Source organism: Petromyzon marinus, unplaced genomic scaffold (genome assembly GCF_048934315.1).
Source record: "Petromyzon marinus isolate PM22_M1 ecotype Great Lakes invasive population unplaced genomic scaffold, UKy_Petmar_22M1.pri1.0 PM_G_Scaffold_10, whole genome shotgun sequence".
NCBI classification, from domain to species: domain Eukaryota; kingdom Metazoa; phylum Chordata; class Hyperoartia; order Petromyzontiformes; family Petromyzontidae; genus Petromyzon; species Petromyzon marinus.
Window position 1 is genome coordinate 1,042,209 of NW_027422651.1, and position 18,512 is coordinate 1,060,720.

General features: G+C 46.8%; 1 protein-coding gene across 1 annotated transcript; it reads left to right on the forward strand.

Moving 5' to 3' along the window:
- Positions 1–681: 681 nt before the first annotated feature.
- On the forward strand, positions 682–10,029 carry LOC142908585 (cyclin-J-like). Its single transcript, XM_076059353.1, has 7 exons — positions 682–891; positions 1,980–2,103; positions 2,620–2,830; positions 2,945–3,057; positions 4,351–4,522; positions 5,769–5,928; positions 7,493–10,029. The coding sequence occupies exons 2-7, from the start codon at positions 2,038–2,040 to the stop codon at positions 7,872–7,874; spliced, it is 1,104 nt and encodes a 367-aa protein (XP_075915468.1). The 5' UTR covers positions 682–891; positions 1,980–2,037; the 3' UTR covers positions 7,875–10,029.
- Positions 10,030–18,512: the final 8,483 nt, after the last annotated feature.

Below are 18,512 nucleotides of genomic sequence, written 5' to 3' on the forward strand. Positions count from 1 at the left end.
GGTCTCTGTTAGTGTGGGTCTCTGTGGGTCTGTGCGGGTCTCCGTGAGTATGGGTCTGTGTGGGGCTCTGTGGGTCTCTATGAGTATGGGTCTGTGTGGGTCTGTGTGGGTCTCTGTGGGTCTGTGTGGGTCTCAGTTAGTATGGGTCTCTGTGGGTGTCTATGTGGGTCTCTATGAGTATGGGTCTCTGTGAGTCTATGTGGGTCTCTAGAGTCTCTGTGGGTGTCTGTGTGGGTCTCTGTGAGTCTGCGTGGGTCTCTATGAGTATGGGTCTCTGTGGGTGTCTATGTGGGTCTCTATGAGTATGGGTCTATGTGAGTCTATGTGGGTCTCTATGGGTCTCTGTGGGTGTCTGTGTGGGTCTCTATGAGTCTACGTGGGTCTCTGTGAGTCTCTATGAGTCTCTGTGGGTGTTTGTGTGGGTCTCTGGGTGTCTGTGTGGGTCTCTATGGGTCTCTGTGGGTGTCTGTGTGGGTCTCTATGGGTCTATGTGGGTCTCTATGAGTCTCTATGAGTCTCTGTGGGTGTCTGTGTGGGTCTCTTTGGGTCTCTCCCTCCCCCCCCTTTAACCCCTGGCCGTCGCCTCCCCCTCGGGTGCGGCCACGCCCACACCTCATCCAATCAGGAGTCCCTGGCTCACGGACGTTGCGTCACCTCCGGCTTCCGGCGCTCAGCAGCACTTCCGGGGCGTGGAGAGTCCTGGGAGTCGGCGGCTGCATCACGTGACGACTCCCACGTGGCTGCGTGCTGCCCGCTCCGTCCGTAGTTACCGTGAAAGACTTGAAACTTGCTGTATTTAGACTATATCGTGACATATTGAGGCGTTAAAACAATCACGGTTTGTTAATTGAACGATTTCCCTTCCCGCCGTGTAATAATGGACAGTGTTTGGTAAGACTTTGTTTTGTTTTTCATCATAACGGGACACATTTTTTACATTATTCCACATGCATAGCGGAGCTAGGGTGTGAGCTTGAGACGTTTGGAAGCCGGTTTAGCATGAGCACTTTTAAGATTTCGTCAATAATGTAATCGGTGTTGCTCAAGCAAATACATTATGAAGTTTGCACACGTGTCAGTAACAAATTGCATTTTTTTACGCATGCAAATGTAGTTTCTTTTCCAAGTGTTGTGAAAATTCTGCCTTTATTCTTAATGCTCTGTTGAGCACGAAGTGCCCGTGGCATAACCTGTGGTAATCTCCATATATATAAAAGGCAAAGTTGTGATTGTGTGTTTGTGCTTCTCCACATGCAACAAACTGGAAATTTGCCATGTGCGTACTTTCCAGACTGTACACCATGCACAAATTATGAAAATACACTTTATTTTTTTGGGGGGGGGAGCTCAATGCATTTAATTTTTGCACGGCAAGTGAGCTGTGACGTCAAATCTGTCACGTGAACACTTGTGTGTGCACCCAGCACGTGCCTGTCCGAGTAATAAACTCCACTCGTGAACACTTGTGTGTACCCAGCACGTGCCTGCCCAAGTAATAAACTCCACTTGTGTGTACCCAGCACGTGCCTGCCCGAGTAATAAACTCCACACGTGAACACTTGTGTGTACCCAGCACGTGCCTGCCCGAGTAATAAACTCCACACGTGAACACTTGTGTGTGTACCCAGCACGTGCCTGTCCGAGTAATAAACTCCACTCGTGAACACTTGTGTGAACCCAGCACGTGCCTGTCCGAGTAATAAACTCCACTCGTTAACACTTGTGTGTACCCAGCACGTGCCTGTCCAAGTAATAAACTCCACTCGTGAACACTTGTGTGTACCCAGCACGTGCCTGTCCGAGTAATAAACTCCACTTGTGTGTACCCAGCACGTGCCTGTCCAAGTAATACACTCCACTCGTAAACACTTGTGTGTACCCAGCATGTGCCTGTCCGAGTAATAAACTCCACTTGTGTCTACCCAGCACGTGCCTGTCCAAGTAATAAACTCCACACGTGAACACTTGTGTGTACCCAGCACGTGCCTGCCCAAGTAATAAACTCCTGAGCACGAGGCGCGAGCGACTAACCAAGACATGGACAGAAGCGAGTGGTGGCAAGGCGAGTTGGCAGACGACATCTACCGCGTCCTTCGAGAGAAGGTATCCGCCTCTCTCATCAATAGGCCTCCTACACGCAGACACAAATCCTACGAACTGATTTACACGGCACGTACGTTCGAGTGCTCGACTCGCAGCGAGAGGGTTGCAAGTTCAATCCTGGCCAGCGGGTCGACCCGGCCCCCTATCTCTCCGGGGACTATAACACGAGCGATACGGTACCTTGTAGAAGAATAAAAGTGGCTGTGCTTTGGAGGTACAGATCTCCACACCTCGTGGTTTTTTTTCATCGTAGGCTGAGGACTACCGAATGAGTTCTTCGCCATCTTTCACTCACTTGAACAGGGAGACAATTTTGGCCGTGGCTTTTGTCATTCTTGGTTTGCGTGACGGCGAAAGTTAAATGCTGTGGCCCACCGTAACCGGGCGCGTCGCCTCCTTAGACCCCCAGAATAATCTATTATCGTTTCAAAACACCTCTTGACCTCTTGACCCAACTCCACAGCGTCCCAACTGCCCTCCCAACCCCCGTGTCCTCGTTTTTTTTCCCCCTCGCAGGAGCTGTCGCTGCCTCGGTTTTGCGCACGCTCGCCCCAGCTGCACCTCCGTCGCCACTTCGTCGACCTCCTGGCAACGCTGAGCGAGCGCCTGCAGCTGAGTGTGGCCACGCACCACCTGGCCATCGCAATGTTAGACGTGTTCATGGACCGCCACGACATCACCGTCCGCTGCCTCTACACCTGCTCAATCTGCTACCTCATTATAGCAGGTCGGTCAATCGCTCACGTGACCCACCCACCCACCCGATCACTCGCTCATCTCTCGCTCGCACGCTTGGTCGCTTGCTCACCGTCGGCATGCGTGTCCCTGACACCCTGCGCAGCCAAGTTCGAGGAGATGGATGAGCACGTGCCGCGACTGGACTGGGTGAACCGGCTGGAGGTGATGATCAAGCAAGGGCTGAGTCTGTCCAAGGAGGAATTGCAGCAGACGGAGGTAGCTGCATGCCCCTGTTAATTCGGCATGCAATGTTTCACCCCCCAGAACCGTTCCGTGCATTGTCATGATTCAAGGTCGCGATTTGATTCAAGAAACCAATTGTTTTGTCTTGTTACTTTACAATCTTACTCTTTGGGTCTGTCGGTAAAGTCACGTAGATAGAAAAATAATTTAAAAAATTACGACGTTTCGATGGCAACACAAGCAGTCGTCCTCAGGTGATTGCTTGTGTTGCGATCGAAACGTCAAAGACCCAAAGAATATGAACACATCATCTCTGTTTCATGCCAACTAATTATTCTGTAGACAATTTGAATGTACAGCCCGAATTTGAATATAGAAGCGTGTCTTCTTACTAGATAACAGGAAGGCAAAAGCTGCAGAATAACATTACCACAGCAGACCTGACAAATGAACGTGGAGTGGTGCTCATTTATTTGCACGGCGCTGGAACAAGTGCAGGAAATTCTCCCTATGGTGGGGCTCAGTCTCTCCGTAAAACAATCACCCCGTGACGATTTGCATGCGTTGCGATGGAAACGTCGTGATATTTTTTATTAATTTTTCAATCTACGTGGCTTTTACCGAAAGACCCAAAAGAATATGACGGTCATTGCATTTACCCGTGCAGACGAAGGGCCGAGTTGACTCCTTGACCAGACATTTGAACTGTTTGCGAGCCATGCACCAACCCGACTAGTTAAGCAACCATTGGAAAGACGTTCTAAATCGAACCAAACATTAAACTAATTTTCAATGGTACAGTATATTTTTCAAGTAGTGGTACCCCAAACTTTCGCAGCTCTTAAATTCCCCTTTCACACCATCAATAGGTAAACTCCCCCCCCCCCCCCCCCCCACGCCAACTGGCAAGTGCACCCGCACGTACACCACTTCTATGCTAAGTCGGCCAATCAAATGCTAATTTTTATGCTAATTCCTTTGTCAAGGCACCTTGTTTCCTTGCGCACAGCTTAAAGGTCGCGGTCTGAGCGTGGCTGTGTTTCACTCCAGCGCTGTCCTCGAGACCGCCTGATCCCTTCACCTGATGAAGGCCACTTGTGTTGTGGCCGAAACGTCGTGATTTTTGTTGTTTTATTTTTTACCTACGTGACTTTACCGAATAGAACCAAAGAGTATGGATCCTTGCAGTCACGAAAGCTTTAAATCTAGAATAGTTAAATAAACCCTCCAGGCAACACACAGCAGCGTGGCGGACTGAATGCTTCACGCAGTGGTGGCAGCTGTGCCGTGCCAGCCCACTCTCCCGTCTGCCTCCCCCCTGCACAGTTCCTGCTGCTGTGTACACTCGACTGGAACCTGTGCACGCCCACAGCGGCGCACTTCGTGGACTACTTCCTGTGGCTGTCGCGGCGTGAGGACGCCCCGGCTGGAGGCTCGTCCTACCGGCACGCGTACACGACCAAGTACACGGCCCACTTCCTTCAGCTCGCCCTGCAAGGTGCTCGCAGAGCTGTAGAGGAGCGCTTCGTAGGCAACGCTAAGGTGACCAGCGAAGAAGGGACAGTGCCTGAAACGTCACCGAATATATATTTTTTTCCAACGTCGGAATGTTGATATTCTTAGCTCTTTCGGTAAAGTCACGTTGAAGGGAAGCAATTAAATAATAAAATATATATAAAACAATAAAAATTCTCACGACGTTTCGACCATAACACAAACGGTCGTCATCAGGTGTGTCGGTTTGCATTAATTTATTTATTTTAAAACGGGGTATTTAAAAAAACGTCAGCGCCACGCGCAGCGATTTGGCAGTTTATTTAGAAGGACGAGTCCATCTATGTTCTGAAAAGAGGAGGGGGGAGACGAAAAATTAATGTATGCTGTCTGAAAGCCACCGTAAGCGTGAACAGGTCTTAATTGATTGTTCACGCTTACGGTGGCTTTCAGACAACATACATTAATGTTTCGTCTCCCCCCTCCTCTTTTCAGAACATAGATGGACTCGTCCTTCTAAACAAACTGCCAAATCGCTGCCCGTAGTGCTAACGTTTAAATAAATAAATAAACACACAAACACCGTTAATAAAATAAATAATTTGATGCGAACCGGCACTTCTTTCAAATGTTTCTTGCCGTTGCTTTTCACACCTGATGATGACCGTTTGTGTTATGGTCGAAACGTCGTGAGAATTTTTATTGTTTTATATATTTTATTATTTTATTGTTTCCCTTCAAAGTGACTTTACCGAAAGAGCTAAGAATATGAATTACTGCAGTCACAAAAGCTTTAAATCAAAATTTTAGTCGGAATGTTTGTTCAAATGTTCAGGGTGCCGTTGGCCCAACGTTCCTCGTTCACTGGGTGCTTGTGCGTTTAAGTGTCTGTGTGTGTGCCTGCCTGTCATTCCTGTGTGCAGGGTAGAGGTGGCGTAGCGGTTAGCGCTACGCTGCAGCTACGACCCTGGACACCCTGGTCCAACGCCCGCTCACGGCTATCACCGGTGACGATTATCTGAACCGGTCCTGGGCCTCCCCTAGGTCGACTCGGCCTCAAATGAGTAACTCAATGTGGTGTGTAAACATCGCCAGCACTGGGGAGACAAAGGCGGCCGGGCGTGGTGCTGGCCACCCACCCCCTCATGTGCCACAGTGCCAACCTTCATAGGTGCTGCTACTCGCTAGCAGCACTTGCCCCAACAGTCTGTTAAGGCTAAACGGAGGGTTTTGTCTTTGTGTGTATGCAGACCACGTATTCCTGAGTTTCCGTCCATCCGTGGTGGCGGCTGCAAGCATAGCATTGGCCCGTATAGAAGTGAAGCTGCCCTCTGCGTGGACTCTGTACATGCAACACTTTACTGGCCTTGCCTGGGAGATGATCCTGCCGTGCGTGGAGCAGCTGATTTGGTGATTTGCACGACAAAACAACACAAAGCTCTCCTAAGCCTATTAAGGCTGAGTTGTGGCTCACGAGGCAGCAACGTGCTCTTTTCTCTCCACAATTTATGTTTACAAACCAATACCGGTTACCCGTTAAAGCCGAATTTACCCAAGGGAAATTGAATACAGGTTATGCGTCGCTGCCCGAACCATCACTGCTGCCCAAAACCATCACTGCTTTAAGATTAACTGTTAGTCAAAGTGAAAGTTGTCTCCCAGATCAAATGAGCGATGTCGGTGGGACCGAGGTAGTCGTGTCAATTCAACATTCACACGGTGGAGGCCAGTGTCTCCAGAGGACAAATACTGTTGTCAAGTTGGCATGACGAGAGACTACTAAAAACAACGAGTATGCCATTTTCTTTGGTTCTTTCGGTAAAGTCACCACCACGTAGAGTGAGAATAAAATAATAAAATAAAATAATAAAATTCTCACGACGTTTCGGCCACAACGCAAGCGGCCGTCTTCAGGTGAATGGTACAGACCTGTTTGCGTTGTGGCCGAAACGTCGTGAGAATTTTATCGTGTTATTTTATTATTTTATTCTCATTCTACGTGGTGACTTTACCGAAAGAACCAAAGACGATTAATCCTTGCAGTCACGAAAGCTTCAAATCGAAAAGAGTATGCCATTGTGCAACAGATGGCAAATATTTTAAGCAATATCCATGACGACTAAATGAAGCTGATATGTGGATTCCTGTGCGTGCGAATTTCACGTCCTAGTCCATCACGGATACCCTGAGACTCGGTGAGGCGCTCCAGCATTACCCATGGTGCCTTGTGACTCATTGGTAGATGGGCCCTTATGGTTGAGGTTTCTCATCACCTTGCTGAATTAAATAAGCAGATGAACGCTAAACGATTAGACATTCCTCTGGTGCTGTTGCTGGCTTCTTAGCATTTTGGGCCTGTGCTTAGCGACCGTTATTTAAACATAACATTAAGTTGCACACTCTTAATTTTTAGAGATTGGGGAGTATGGTTTTCAGATTTTGCCCCAGGGTTGTTTCCACTTATGTTATATTGGGGACAAACTACTACAAACGACAGTACTATGCAGTGGTGTTAATTACTGCAGTACATCCTAGATGTTTTTATTGATGTTAAATAATTATATTGCTGTCAAGGGCACGGTGTGATATTGGGTTCAAGGATCACAAGATGGTTTGAACCTAACATGATTAGACCCACAGGCATGGACCTGTGTGTGTCAAGATGGGCTTGAACCTAACATGATTAGACCCACAGGCATGGACCTGTGTGTGTCAAGATGGGCTTGAACCTAACATGATTAGACACACAGGCATGGACCTGTGTGTGTCAAGATGGGCTTGAACCTAACATGATTAGACCCACAGGCATGGACCTGTGTGTGTCAAGTTTGGCTTGAACCTAACATGATTAGACACAGGCATGGACCTGTGTGTGTCAAGATGGGCTTGAACCTAACATGATTAGACACACACAGGCATGGACCTGTGTGTCTGTTCTAACTCTACGTCCTCCCCCTATGTTGGAACTCTTCAGTAAATACAACTTCAACAGGAAGCAGGTCATGGAGCTTCAGGAAAATCCTGCTGTCCACTCTGAGCAGCCCTCCCACTCAGCCTCAGCCATACCACGTGTGCCTCGTCACCAGTCAACTCAACAGCAGCAGCAGCCGCAGCCACTACAGCAGCAGCAGCAGCAACAGCAGCAGCAGCAACAGCAGCAACAGCAGCAGCCACAACAACAGCAGCAGCCACAGCAGCAACAGCAGCAGCAACAGCAGCAACAGCAGCCGCAGAAGCCACAGCAACAGCAGCAGCAGCAGAAGCCACAGCAACAGCAGCAGCAGCCACAACAACAACAGCAGCAGGAGCAACAGCAGCAGGAGGAGCAGCAGCAGCCACTGCAGCAGCCACAGTAGCAGCAGCAGCAGCAGCCACAGCAACAACAGCAGTAACAGCAGCAGGAGGAGCAGCATCTGGTGCCCAAGTCGGTGCAGACGCCACCTGTGGAGGTGGGTCAGGAGATGGAGTCGTCGTCGCCGCCGCTGCTGCTGCCGTTCAGCAAAGAGACCCTTGGCAACATTTGGGATGACCACGAGTTGGCCGCGCAAGCCGCGTGTCAGCAGGAACCTGGCCATCGAGCCGCACAACAGATACATCAGCAGGCCGTGCGGTGATTGATGTTGCGTTTTCGGCAGGGCACCGATTTCAGGAATGCAGAACGCGGAGCGAGTTGTCGGTCAAAGCTCAGCTCGTCAGAGCTTTGGTCGGCAAGCTGGGGGGGGGGTGGGGGGTGTTCAAGGAGGCTGTAGATTCATACTCTTTGGTTCTATTGGGTAAAGTCACGTAGGTAAAAAATAAAATAATAAAATTCTCACGACGTTTCGGCCACAACACAAGCGGCCTTCATCAGGTGAAGGGACGAGACTGTCTGGAGGACAGCGCTGGAGTGAGCTGTAGATTACCGGCAACGAAAGCGTCGCAGAATCTTCGCGACGGTTGCAAATTTCAGTTAATGAGGCGTCGTGCCGCACGCAATCTCGTGACATCGCAAACTGACTTCCACTGTAAAATTTCGATTTGAAGCTTTCGTGACTGCAAGGATTCGTCTTCTTTGGTTATTTCGGTAAAGTCACCACCACGTAGAATGAGAATAAAATAATAAAATAACACAATAAAATTCTCACGACGTTTCGGCCACAACGCAAGCGGCCTTCTTCAGGTGAAAGGTACAGAACTGTCGGGACGACAGAGCTTCAATGAACGATGTTAAGATTCGTAGCGACTTCTCCCAACCAGCTTAAAAGTCGCTACGAATCTTAACATCATTCATTGAAGCTCTGTCGTCCCGACAGTTCTGTACCTTTCACCTGAAGACGGCCGCTTGCATTGTGGCCGAAACGTTGTGAGAATTTTATTGTGTTATTTTATTATTTTATTCTCATTCTATGTGACCTTACCGAAAGAACCAAAGAAGACGACTTCCACTGGTCAAGAGGCCAACCGAACGCCGACAAATAGTGGGTCGACCTGCAGTTAAAAGCCACGCTGTTCGGGCCCGGCTCCGCTGCCATTTTATGTTTGGCCATGAATTCAAATGGCCAAAGAGACATAGTAAGAAAATGTCTTCAAGCCTAAGTGAGCATTGGTTCATACTTATTTTCACGGGAGTTTCTCAGCCAGTGAAGATATTTTTTTAAGGACATGTCTGTGAAGCTATCGTTGCCGTTCCACAAAGCGGTACTTACTGCGTCAATCCCGGAGGAATAATTGGTCGCGAAAGCCTACGTGTTAAACTGGAATAATTGTAGAATCTACCTCTTGTGTGGGAATTGAACTGGCAACTATCTGGTTATAGGTTGGACACTTTTATCACTGCGTTACACTGAACAACATTACCAAATACACTGAACATAATGTGCCATCTGTTTAGCCGTTAAAATAATTGAGAAAAAAAATAACCATGCGTGGAATTTGTACCAATCTCATGTCTCTGTTTTGGGGCATAGTGTTAGCCCAAAGCCACCCAGACACTTCCACTAAACAGTGCGAACTGTGTCTGCTACTTGTTTTTATATATTGCGACCTTATAACTTATGCACCTCTCAGAAAGAATGTGTATTAATGAAATTACGTGTAATTGTAGGGATAGCAGAGTCAGGTTCGAAGTTTTCTGCATCGACATGTGAAAGATGCTGCTACGGACAGGTGTAATGCTGTAATTTCATTGTGGATAATTATGTACACTTTAAATGGGCACATTTAATCCTGTGTGTGACTGGGTGACAGCATTTAGGTTCAGAATTATCTCTTGCATGTGAGACAAGGGAATCATTCATTGTTTTAGACTATTATTAATTTCGAAAAAAATATGTTACTGATAAAACTGTCTTCCTACTCAAACGATCATGGCAAGATATTCGTATTTGTGGTCCTGATCCAGTGTTGGTAATTCTTTTAATATCACCAACAAAGAGTATTTAAACCTGTAATTGACGAAAAAATCCGATCATAACAGCGCAGGTTGTAAAATCATGTTTTACTTGCAAATAAACACGAACGGTTTCTTCTTAAGCAGTGCATTGTGGTTCTCTTACCTTTGGTCACTGTCAAAATAAATCTGAGCAAATCTGACCGACTGTCAGGTAGCACCAATACAGAGATAGGTAACTCTAGGCCCATTTAGTCATTGATCAGACTCATCAGTGTGGTATCACCAATACAGAGATGGGTAACTCTAGGCCCATGTAGTCATTGATCAGACTCATCAGTGTGGTATCATCACCAATACAGAGATGGGTAACTCTAGGCCCATTTAGTCATTGATCAGACTCATCAGTGTGGTATCATCACCAATACAGAGATGGGTAACTCTAGGCCCATGTAGTCATTGATCAGACTCATCAGTGTGGTATCATCACCAATACAGAGATGGGTAACTCTAGGCCCATGTAGTCATTTATCAGACTCATCAGTGTGGTATCACCAATACAGAGATGGGTAAATCTAGGCCCATGTAGTCATTGATCAGACTCATCAGTGTGGTATCACCAATACAAAGATGGGTAACTCTAGGCCCATGTAGTCATTGATCAGATTCATCAGTGTGGTATCATCACCAATGCTCACTGCAGTGAAGACTGCCTCTGGCAAGCCACACATGTAGAGTTACCACTTTCACACCGCGGGGTCAATTAGCTGGGCTAATTCAAAGCTGCTTGAGAAAAATACAATACAAACTCAGCGTCTGATGTCACACTACTGCTAAGGCAAGATGAGCCCATCATAATAGTAACACTGTGTATGTACACCATGTTAACTACACTGTGTGTAAACCTATGTTAATCACACTGTGTGTGTGTGTACACCATGTTAATCACACTGTGTGTGTACACCATGTTAACCACACTGTGTGTGTGTACACCATGTTAATCACACTGTGTGTACATCTATGTTAACCAAATGCCAACGTTGGCTCAACGTTGCATGGTTACTGGGTTTGAATTAAAATGTTGTGTTCTCGATGGAGTAATTTCTGCCCCTTCTAAATTTTTCAACGCTTTTACCGAACTTGATTCCCCTGTTTGTCGTGGTCAAATTCTTGTAATAAAAATGTAGTCTACTTCCTGTCGTCCAATCAATTACACATGTTGCACGCGGTGACGATGCATAGCCTGTATTAAAATCGGCATCAATTCATCAATTCATCGCCTCCTTTCCAGCAATTAAAAATAAGATTTATGGACGGCATCTTTAAAAATTTTTGTGCAGGTGGGAAAAACGCCGCGGTCCCTAAACTGCGGAATCGTCTCGCGCGACGAGCAGGCGCCGCGTGTCTGAGGCGCGCCTGCTCCGTGTGCGTGGTGTTAACGAGTTACGGACAGCATCACACACACACACACAAAGTAGCACGTTGAAGATTAATTTATAAAGTAATCAATCAATTAAGCGGCTCTTTTAAAGCAATTTCAATTTTTTTTGTATGGACGGATTATTTAATTTAATGTTTTTTTTGGCGGGGTCAATGAAACGCCACGGTCCCTAAAGTGTGGAATCGCCTCGCCGGGGAAGCAGGCGCCACGTCCTTCTCTCACGGCGGTGAGTTATAAACTATTTAATTATTGTTGTTATTATTATTGTTATTATTATTAATCTTTAAAGCTTGTGATCAAAACGTCGTCCACTTCCCGTTGTCCACTCGACTTCTTCTTCTTTACCTTTTAGCGCACTTTAAAATAAGAAGGCGTTGTTTAATAATAAAACGTTGTTGCTATTGTGTGTAAGGCGTTTCCAGGGTAGTCCTCGACTTACGACGGAGTTGCGTTACAGCGACCAACACCGTGACTCGGAAATATCGTCCTTAGCCTAGCCGGGAGTCTTACAGAATGGTGATCATTTAGCAAAAACAGAGATAATTTACAGTAGTGCAGTATAAACTATATACCGCATGTATGTATTACAATACTGTATTGCACAGTGAAATGTAAAGTTAAACAAACAAGGTAAATTCTTAGACTATGAGCTGCAATTTAATACAAAATTTTTTCCAGGAAACAATCCTATCTAAGCTATAACAACTTTAAACATGCATTGAACGTAGCGTATCGTATGTTGTACTGTACTCGCCAAGATTCATACCTCGCACGTCGCTGCGTTTGCCTGCCGCGCGAAATTTAAAATATTTTAACAATTTTGTCTTATCGTAAGATCGAAATAGCGTAAGTCGGGGACCGTCGTAAGTCGGTGATCATCGTAAGTCGGGGACCGTCGTAAGTCGGGGACCTCGTGTGCTGCCCTGCAGGCTGTCACCACGTGTGATGTCACCTCGTGTGTTGTCACCACCACGTGTGTTATCACCACCACGTGTGTTGTCACCACCTCGTGTGATGTCACCTCGTGTGATGTCACCACCACGTGTGATGTCACCACCACGTGTGTTGTCACCACCACGTGTGTTGTCACCACCACGTGTGATGTCACCACCACGTGTGTTGTCACCACCACGTGTGATGTCACCACCACGTGTGTTGTCACCACCACGTGTGTTGTCACCTCGTGTGATGTCACCACGTGTGATGTCACCACCACGTGTGTTGTCACCACCACGTGTGTTGTCACCACCACGTGTGTTGTCACCACCACGTGTGTTGTCACCACCACGTGTGTTGTCACCTCGTGTGATGTCACCACGTGTGTTGTCACCACCACGTGTGATGTCACCACGTGTGTTGTCACCACCACGTGTGATGTCACCACCACGTGTGATGTCACCACCACGTGTGTTGTCACCACCTCGTGTGTTGTCACCACCTCGTGTGTTGTCACCACCTCGTGTGATGTCACCACCACGTGTGTTGTCACCACCACGTGTGATGTCACCACCACGTGTGTTGTCACCACCACGTGTGTTGTCACCACCACGTGTGATGTCACCACCACGTGTGTTGTCACCACCACGTGTGATGTCACCACCACGTGTGTTGTCACCACCACGTGTGTTGTCACCTCGTGTGATGTCACCACGTGTGTTGTCACCACCACGTGTGTTGTCACCACCACGTGTGTTGTCACCACCACGTGTGTTGTCACCACCACGTGTGTTGTCACCACCACGTGTGTTGTCACCACCACGTGTGTTGTCACCTCGTGTGATGTCACCACGTGTGTTGTCACCACCACGTGTGATGTCACCACGTGTGATGTCACCACGTGTGTTGTCACCACCACGTGTGATGTCACCACCACGTGTGATGTCACCACCACGTGTGTTGTCACCACCTCGTGTGTTGTCACCACCTCGTGTGTTGTCACCACCACGTGTGTTGTCACCACCACGTGTGTTGTCACCACCACGTGTGATGTCACCACCACGTGTGATGTCACCACATGTGATGTCACCACGTGTGTTGTCACCACCACGTGTGATGTCACCACGTGTGATGTCACCTCGTGTGTTGTCACCACCACGTGTGTTGTCACCACCTCGTGTGTTGTCACCACCACGTGTGTTGTCACCACCACGTGTGATGTCACCACGTGTGTTGTCACCACCACGTGTGTTGTCACCACCACGTGTGATGTCACCACCACGTGTGATGTCACCACCACGTGTGTTGTCACCACCACGTGTGATGTCACCACCACGTGTGTTGTCACCACCACGTGTGATGTCACCACCACGTGTGATGTCACCACCACGTGTGATGTCACCACCACGTGTGATGTCACCACCACGTGTGTTGTCACCTCGTGTGCTGTCACCACCACGTGTGATGTCACCACGTGTGCTGTCACCTGTTAATGAACTCCGCGTTCAAATCCAATTAAAATTAGTTTTATACATTTGTGGTGGCCCATTGTAAAACCTCAACACACTGAGATGTCTCAGAATATTGAAGTCAGCAACCCCCCCAAAGTCAAAATCCTGGCTCCTAGCCCACTGACCCTCCTCCACCTACAACACGTGGAGATCCCTTTATACAGCAGTGGCTTGGCAAAGAGTTGCAAATCATTATTGTTTTATATTTTTATTATTTTATTGTTTCCCTTCTACGTGGTGACTTTACCGAAAGAACCAAGAATATAATAATAAAACAATAGTAATATAATAATAAAATATTATAATAACATTTAATATATAATATAAAATATATAATAATTAAATATTTTGGTTGAATATTATAATAGTAATATAATAATATAATAATAAATTTTGATTTAAAGCTTTCGTGACTGCAGGGATTCATGTTCTTGGTTCTTTCAGTAGAGTCACCTGCACGTAGAAGGGAAACAATAAAATAATGAAAATATAAAACAATAAAATTGTTCTTGCTGTGGTTTTTCTTGCTGCGGTTTTCACACCTGATGATGATTGCTTGTGTTGCAGTCGAAACGTCGTGATAATTTTATTGTTTTACATATTTTTTATTGTTTCCTTCTACGTGGTGACTTTACCGAAAGAACCAAGAATAATATAATAATAATATAATAATAGGGGTTATTCCTCTTTTTTTTCTGGCAATAAAAAGAAAGCCGTCCCTTGGTGTGGACCAATCAGTTTGAAGGACAATGCATCAAATATTATCATAGTATTTGTGTTTTGTTTACATTTTGACTGCAGGTATTGTGGTTAATGCAGTAACATGAATCCTTGTTAAAAGGTTTCAGTTTTGTTGCCAGAAAAAAAGGGGAAACCCCCCTCCCCCTATTATTGTTATTATTGTTATTATTATTGTTATTATTATTGTTATTATTATGATGATGTAGTGATCACCTTTGTGTTGGGTGGTTTTGACTGTAGCCGCGGCGAGGATGACCCAGAGTCTGCGTGAGGGTTTTATGGTCCTCCTGCATAGACCCAGATGTTGATGAGGCCTGTCAACCCCCCTGCCAGCACCACCACCACCATCACCACCACCATCATCACCATCATCACCACCATCACCACCCTCACCATCACCACCATCATCACCACCCTCACCACCATCATCACCACCATCACCACCACCACCATCACCACCATCATCACCACCATCACCACCATCACCATTACCACCACCCTCACCATCACCATCACCTCCATCACCATCACCATCACCACCCTCACCACTACCACCACCACCACCACCCTCACCACCACCATCACCGCCATCACCACCACCATCACCCTCACCATCACCACCACCACCATCACCACCATCACCACCATCACCACCATCACCACCATCACCACCACCATCATCACCACCATCACCATTACCACCACCCTCACCATCACCATCACCTCCATCACCACCACCATCACCACCCTCACCACCACCACCACCACCCTCACCACCACCATCACCACCATCACCACCACCATCATCACCACCATCACCACCATGACCATTACCACCACCCTCACCATCACCATCACCTCCATCACCATCACCACCACCATCACCACCCTCACCACCACCACCACCACCCTCACCACCACCATCACCATCACCACCCTCACCACCACCATCACCACCACCCTCACCATCACCACCACCATCACCCTCACCACTGTTGTATACGGCCCCTTTTTCCACAATTAATATCCGTAAGAATATTTACGGATGCATACACATAGATTTATTTTTCCCTTCTTTCGTGACAAACAATATATTTTTTGAATAATGAATAAAACCCGTAAGCCAGAAAAACGAAAAACCAGATGTCGGTCATAAACAGGCCATATATATAAAGAAATAATAAAACTCTCAAGGCGAGGATGTAACAGCTATCGGCGAAAATCTCCAGATGAACAAGAGTTTGATGGGCCTCTTAGGAAAGGTCCCTCCGAGGTCAGAACACCAAGAGAGTAGACACCAGACGCCAACAGGGTAAATCGTATACATTTTTTTTGTTTCTTATTTGTCGGTAAAACAAAACTATATAATTAAAAGGCAACAACAAGAATAAGATCAAATTAACGGTCCTAACGCTCACTCCAATTAAGACCAGGCCACCAGATACATCAGTGAATTATTATCCGATAATTAATTTGCTATCAAATGATTTTCACCTTTAATACTTACTGTTAAAACAAAGCTTGGAGACAAATACCGATTCACATCAAAGGTTTTCGAGAAGGAATGAGACAACGGGCAAACTTGCGAAAGAGTTTAAATAATATCCCAAGCAACCCCGACCACCTTTGTCTCTCGCAACGCGGAGAAGCAGGAATTACACCTTATCACAAGGGGCCATCTGGAAAAGCCGGCCGGGTTTGATGAGGAGGTACACCCCACCCCACACACGGCAATCAGGCAAACAAAGTTTTAAAGAAATTGCAATATAACATTAATAATAACGTGTTCACCTTACATGATATTCCATTATAGAACCTTACAGAACCAAGGGATATGGATTCCAACAATCAAGAAACGGACCTCTTAAACTCAGGATGATAATTATTTTTCTTTTTAATAATTCCATCATAACAATTCGAACCTCGGTAAAACCGAGAGGTGGCGGGAGGACGTAGTTACAAACACGAGTCGTGGCGAACATGGGACCAAATGGTATTTGAGAAATATAAGTCGAAAGTATAAAGAGATAGGTGCTCCCGACCACCTTCGTCTCTCCCAAAGAGCGCGAGAGAGGAATTTCACGCCAGGGCAAACAGATCGTTATCGCGGGGACCATCTGCCACACACGGGACTTAGTAGTGGCCCCCACCCCACCCTGCACACGGGCAGCAAAAGAGCGAGCGAGCTTTAAGTTAAATAAACTGTCACACATTTATAAACACAAAGTGACGAAAATTAAAAAAACTAAGTAAGAGCCAAGGTAACGGGGTGGATTAGGCTGGTAGAATGTGGAGTCGAAATTATATTTGCAAAGTATAGAGAGATGGGAAGATCCCGGCCACCTTTGTCTTTCCCTGCAGCACGTGATAAAATGCATACGCTCGGAAGAGCATCTTCACTTGGAAACAAATCAAATACTATGAATCACAAGCATGATCATAACTGTGTATGATAAGATACCAACTGTGATGTGAAATGTTAAACTTTAAAAAAAATCGTAACCATTTCTTTGTGCGTCGAAAACGTGTACGAAAAGGGGGGGGGAACCCGCCCCTCTCTCTGGGTGGATGGAGTAGACAACCAGCCGCCTTCAAGATGAATCGAAGTGTCTGTTGTCTTGATGTTTATGGCTTGAGGAAAGACTCGAACAGAACCGTGTCATAAATGACACACACACAAACATACACACTGACACACGAACCCCCCCCCCACCACCGACACACGAACCCCCCCACCGACATACGATCAGATCAAAGATAGCTCCGCCTCGTGAGGGGGAGCCGAGAAGGAGAGAGATTTTTGGCATAAAAAGGAGCCGTTTCAGCATTGAAATCAACTCATCAGCCCTCGGGGGCAGCTCAACAGAAGAAGACTCATCTCAACTCAGCTCAACAGAAGAAGACTCATCTCTACTCATCTCAGCAGAAGACCCGCTCAACTCATCTCAGCAGAAGACCAGCCATCACCGACGCCGGAGACGCCTCTACAACTCGCCGAATTGGCGAGTGTCGCCGATTGGTGACCCGCTGCCGCTGTTAGCGGCCAGCGCCACCACGAGCGAATCGTGAGCCTGCAATCTACAACTGCCGACGACGGAGCACCAGCGTGCCAGCTGCTCGCAGACGCACTGCGCGCATTACCTACCGTCCGCGTACAACCGCGCCGCTGCGGGCGTGCTTCTATCGCCATCTACCAGACGGTCATCGCAGCTACAACAACGTATCTACTCGTTCACCAACGTCCGTCGAGTCCGAACCAACTACTGAAAGAAGAATCAACTGATACGTATGATACACTGCCCCCCACTACACGACAAACCAGACGTCTGCTTGACGCAAAGGATCGATTCTGAACATTGGCCTACTCTTTCACCACTCATACCATTCAACACACACACGGGTCATTAACAAAGCCTAAAACCTCAAGCCATTGAATTATCCGTGATTGTGGAAACATCGCAACGACCGAGTGAATAATCCATCGTTTTTAAGAGTGTTCATAATTTTCCTCTGTAATATTGTGCTGGGGCTGTACTTCTAACCGCATAAATTACCAACTGACCCATTAACAAGGATTAATTCTTGGCACCTCACCACGGTGCGCCGCTCGCGGGGGTGAAGAGCGGGTTCAACCGGTTCCCTGTCAAGGGTCTGGCCACAATTAATTAAAAGATTTGCCCGAGATAAGGATCTCAAAAGGAAACATCACCACCCATTGAGTTGCGTTGAGAAGTCGATTAGAAATACTTGAGTCGTTCGTTAATATTTTTCTTTCTACATAATCTTGCTGGTATCCACGAATGAAATAACGAATTCAAACGCATATTTGTGCCTCCAAGAATAATACTGGTTGGAGTGCCCTTTCAACGAGTAGCGTTGCATAATAATCAGTCATCCTATTGTTAACAACGTGACAATAATTGCATTAAGGGCCGCGCATGATCAATGATCGAATGCTGTGTTGTGTGACAATTCAAGTAACGAAGCATTGCGGCCA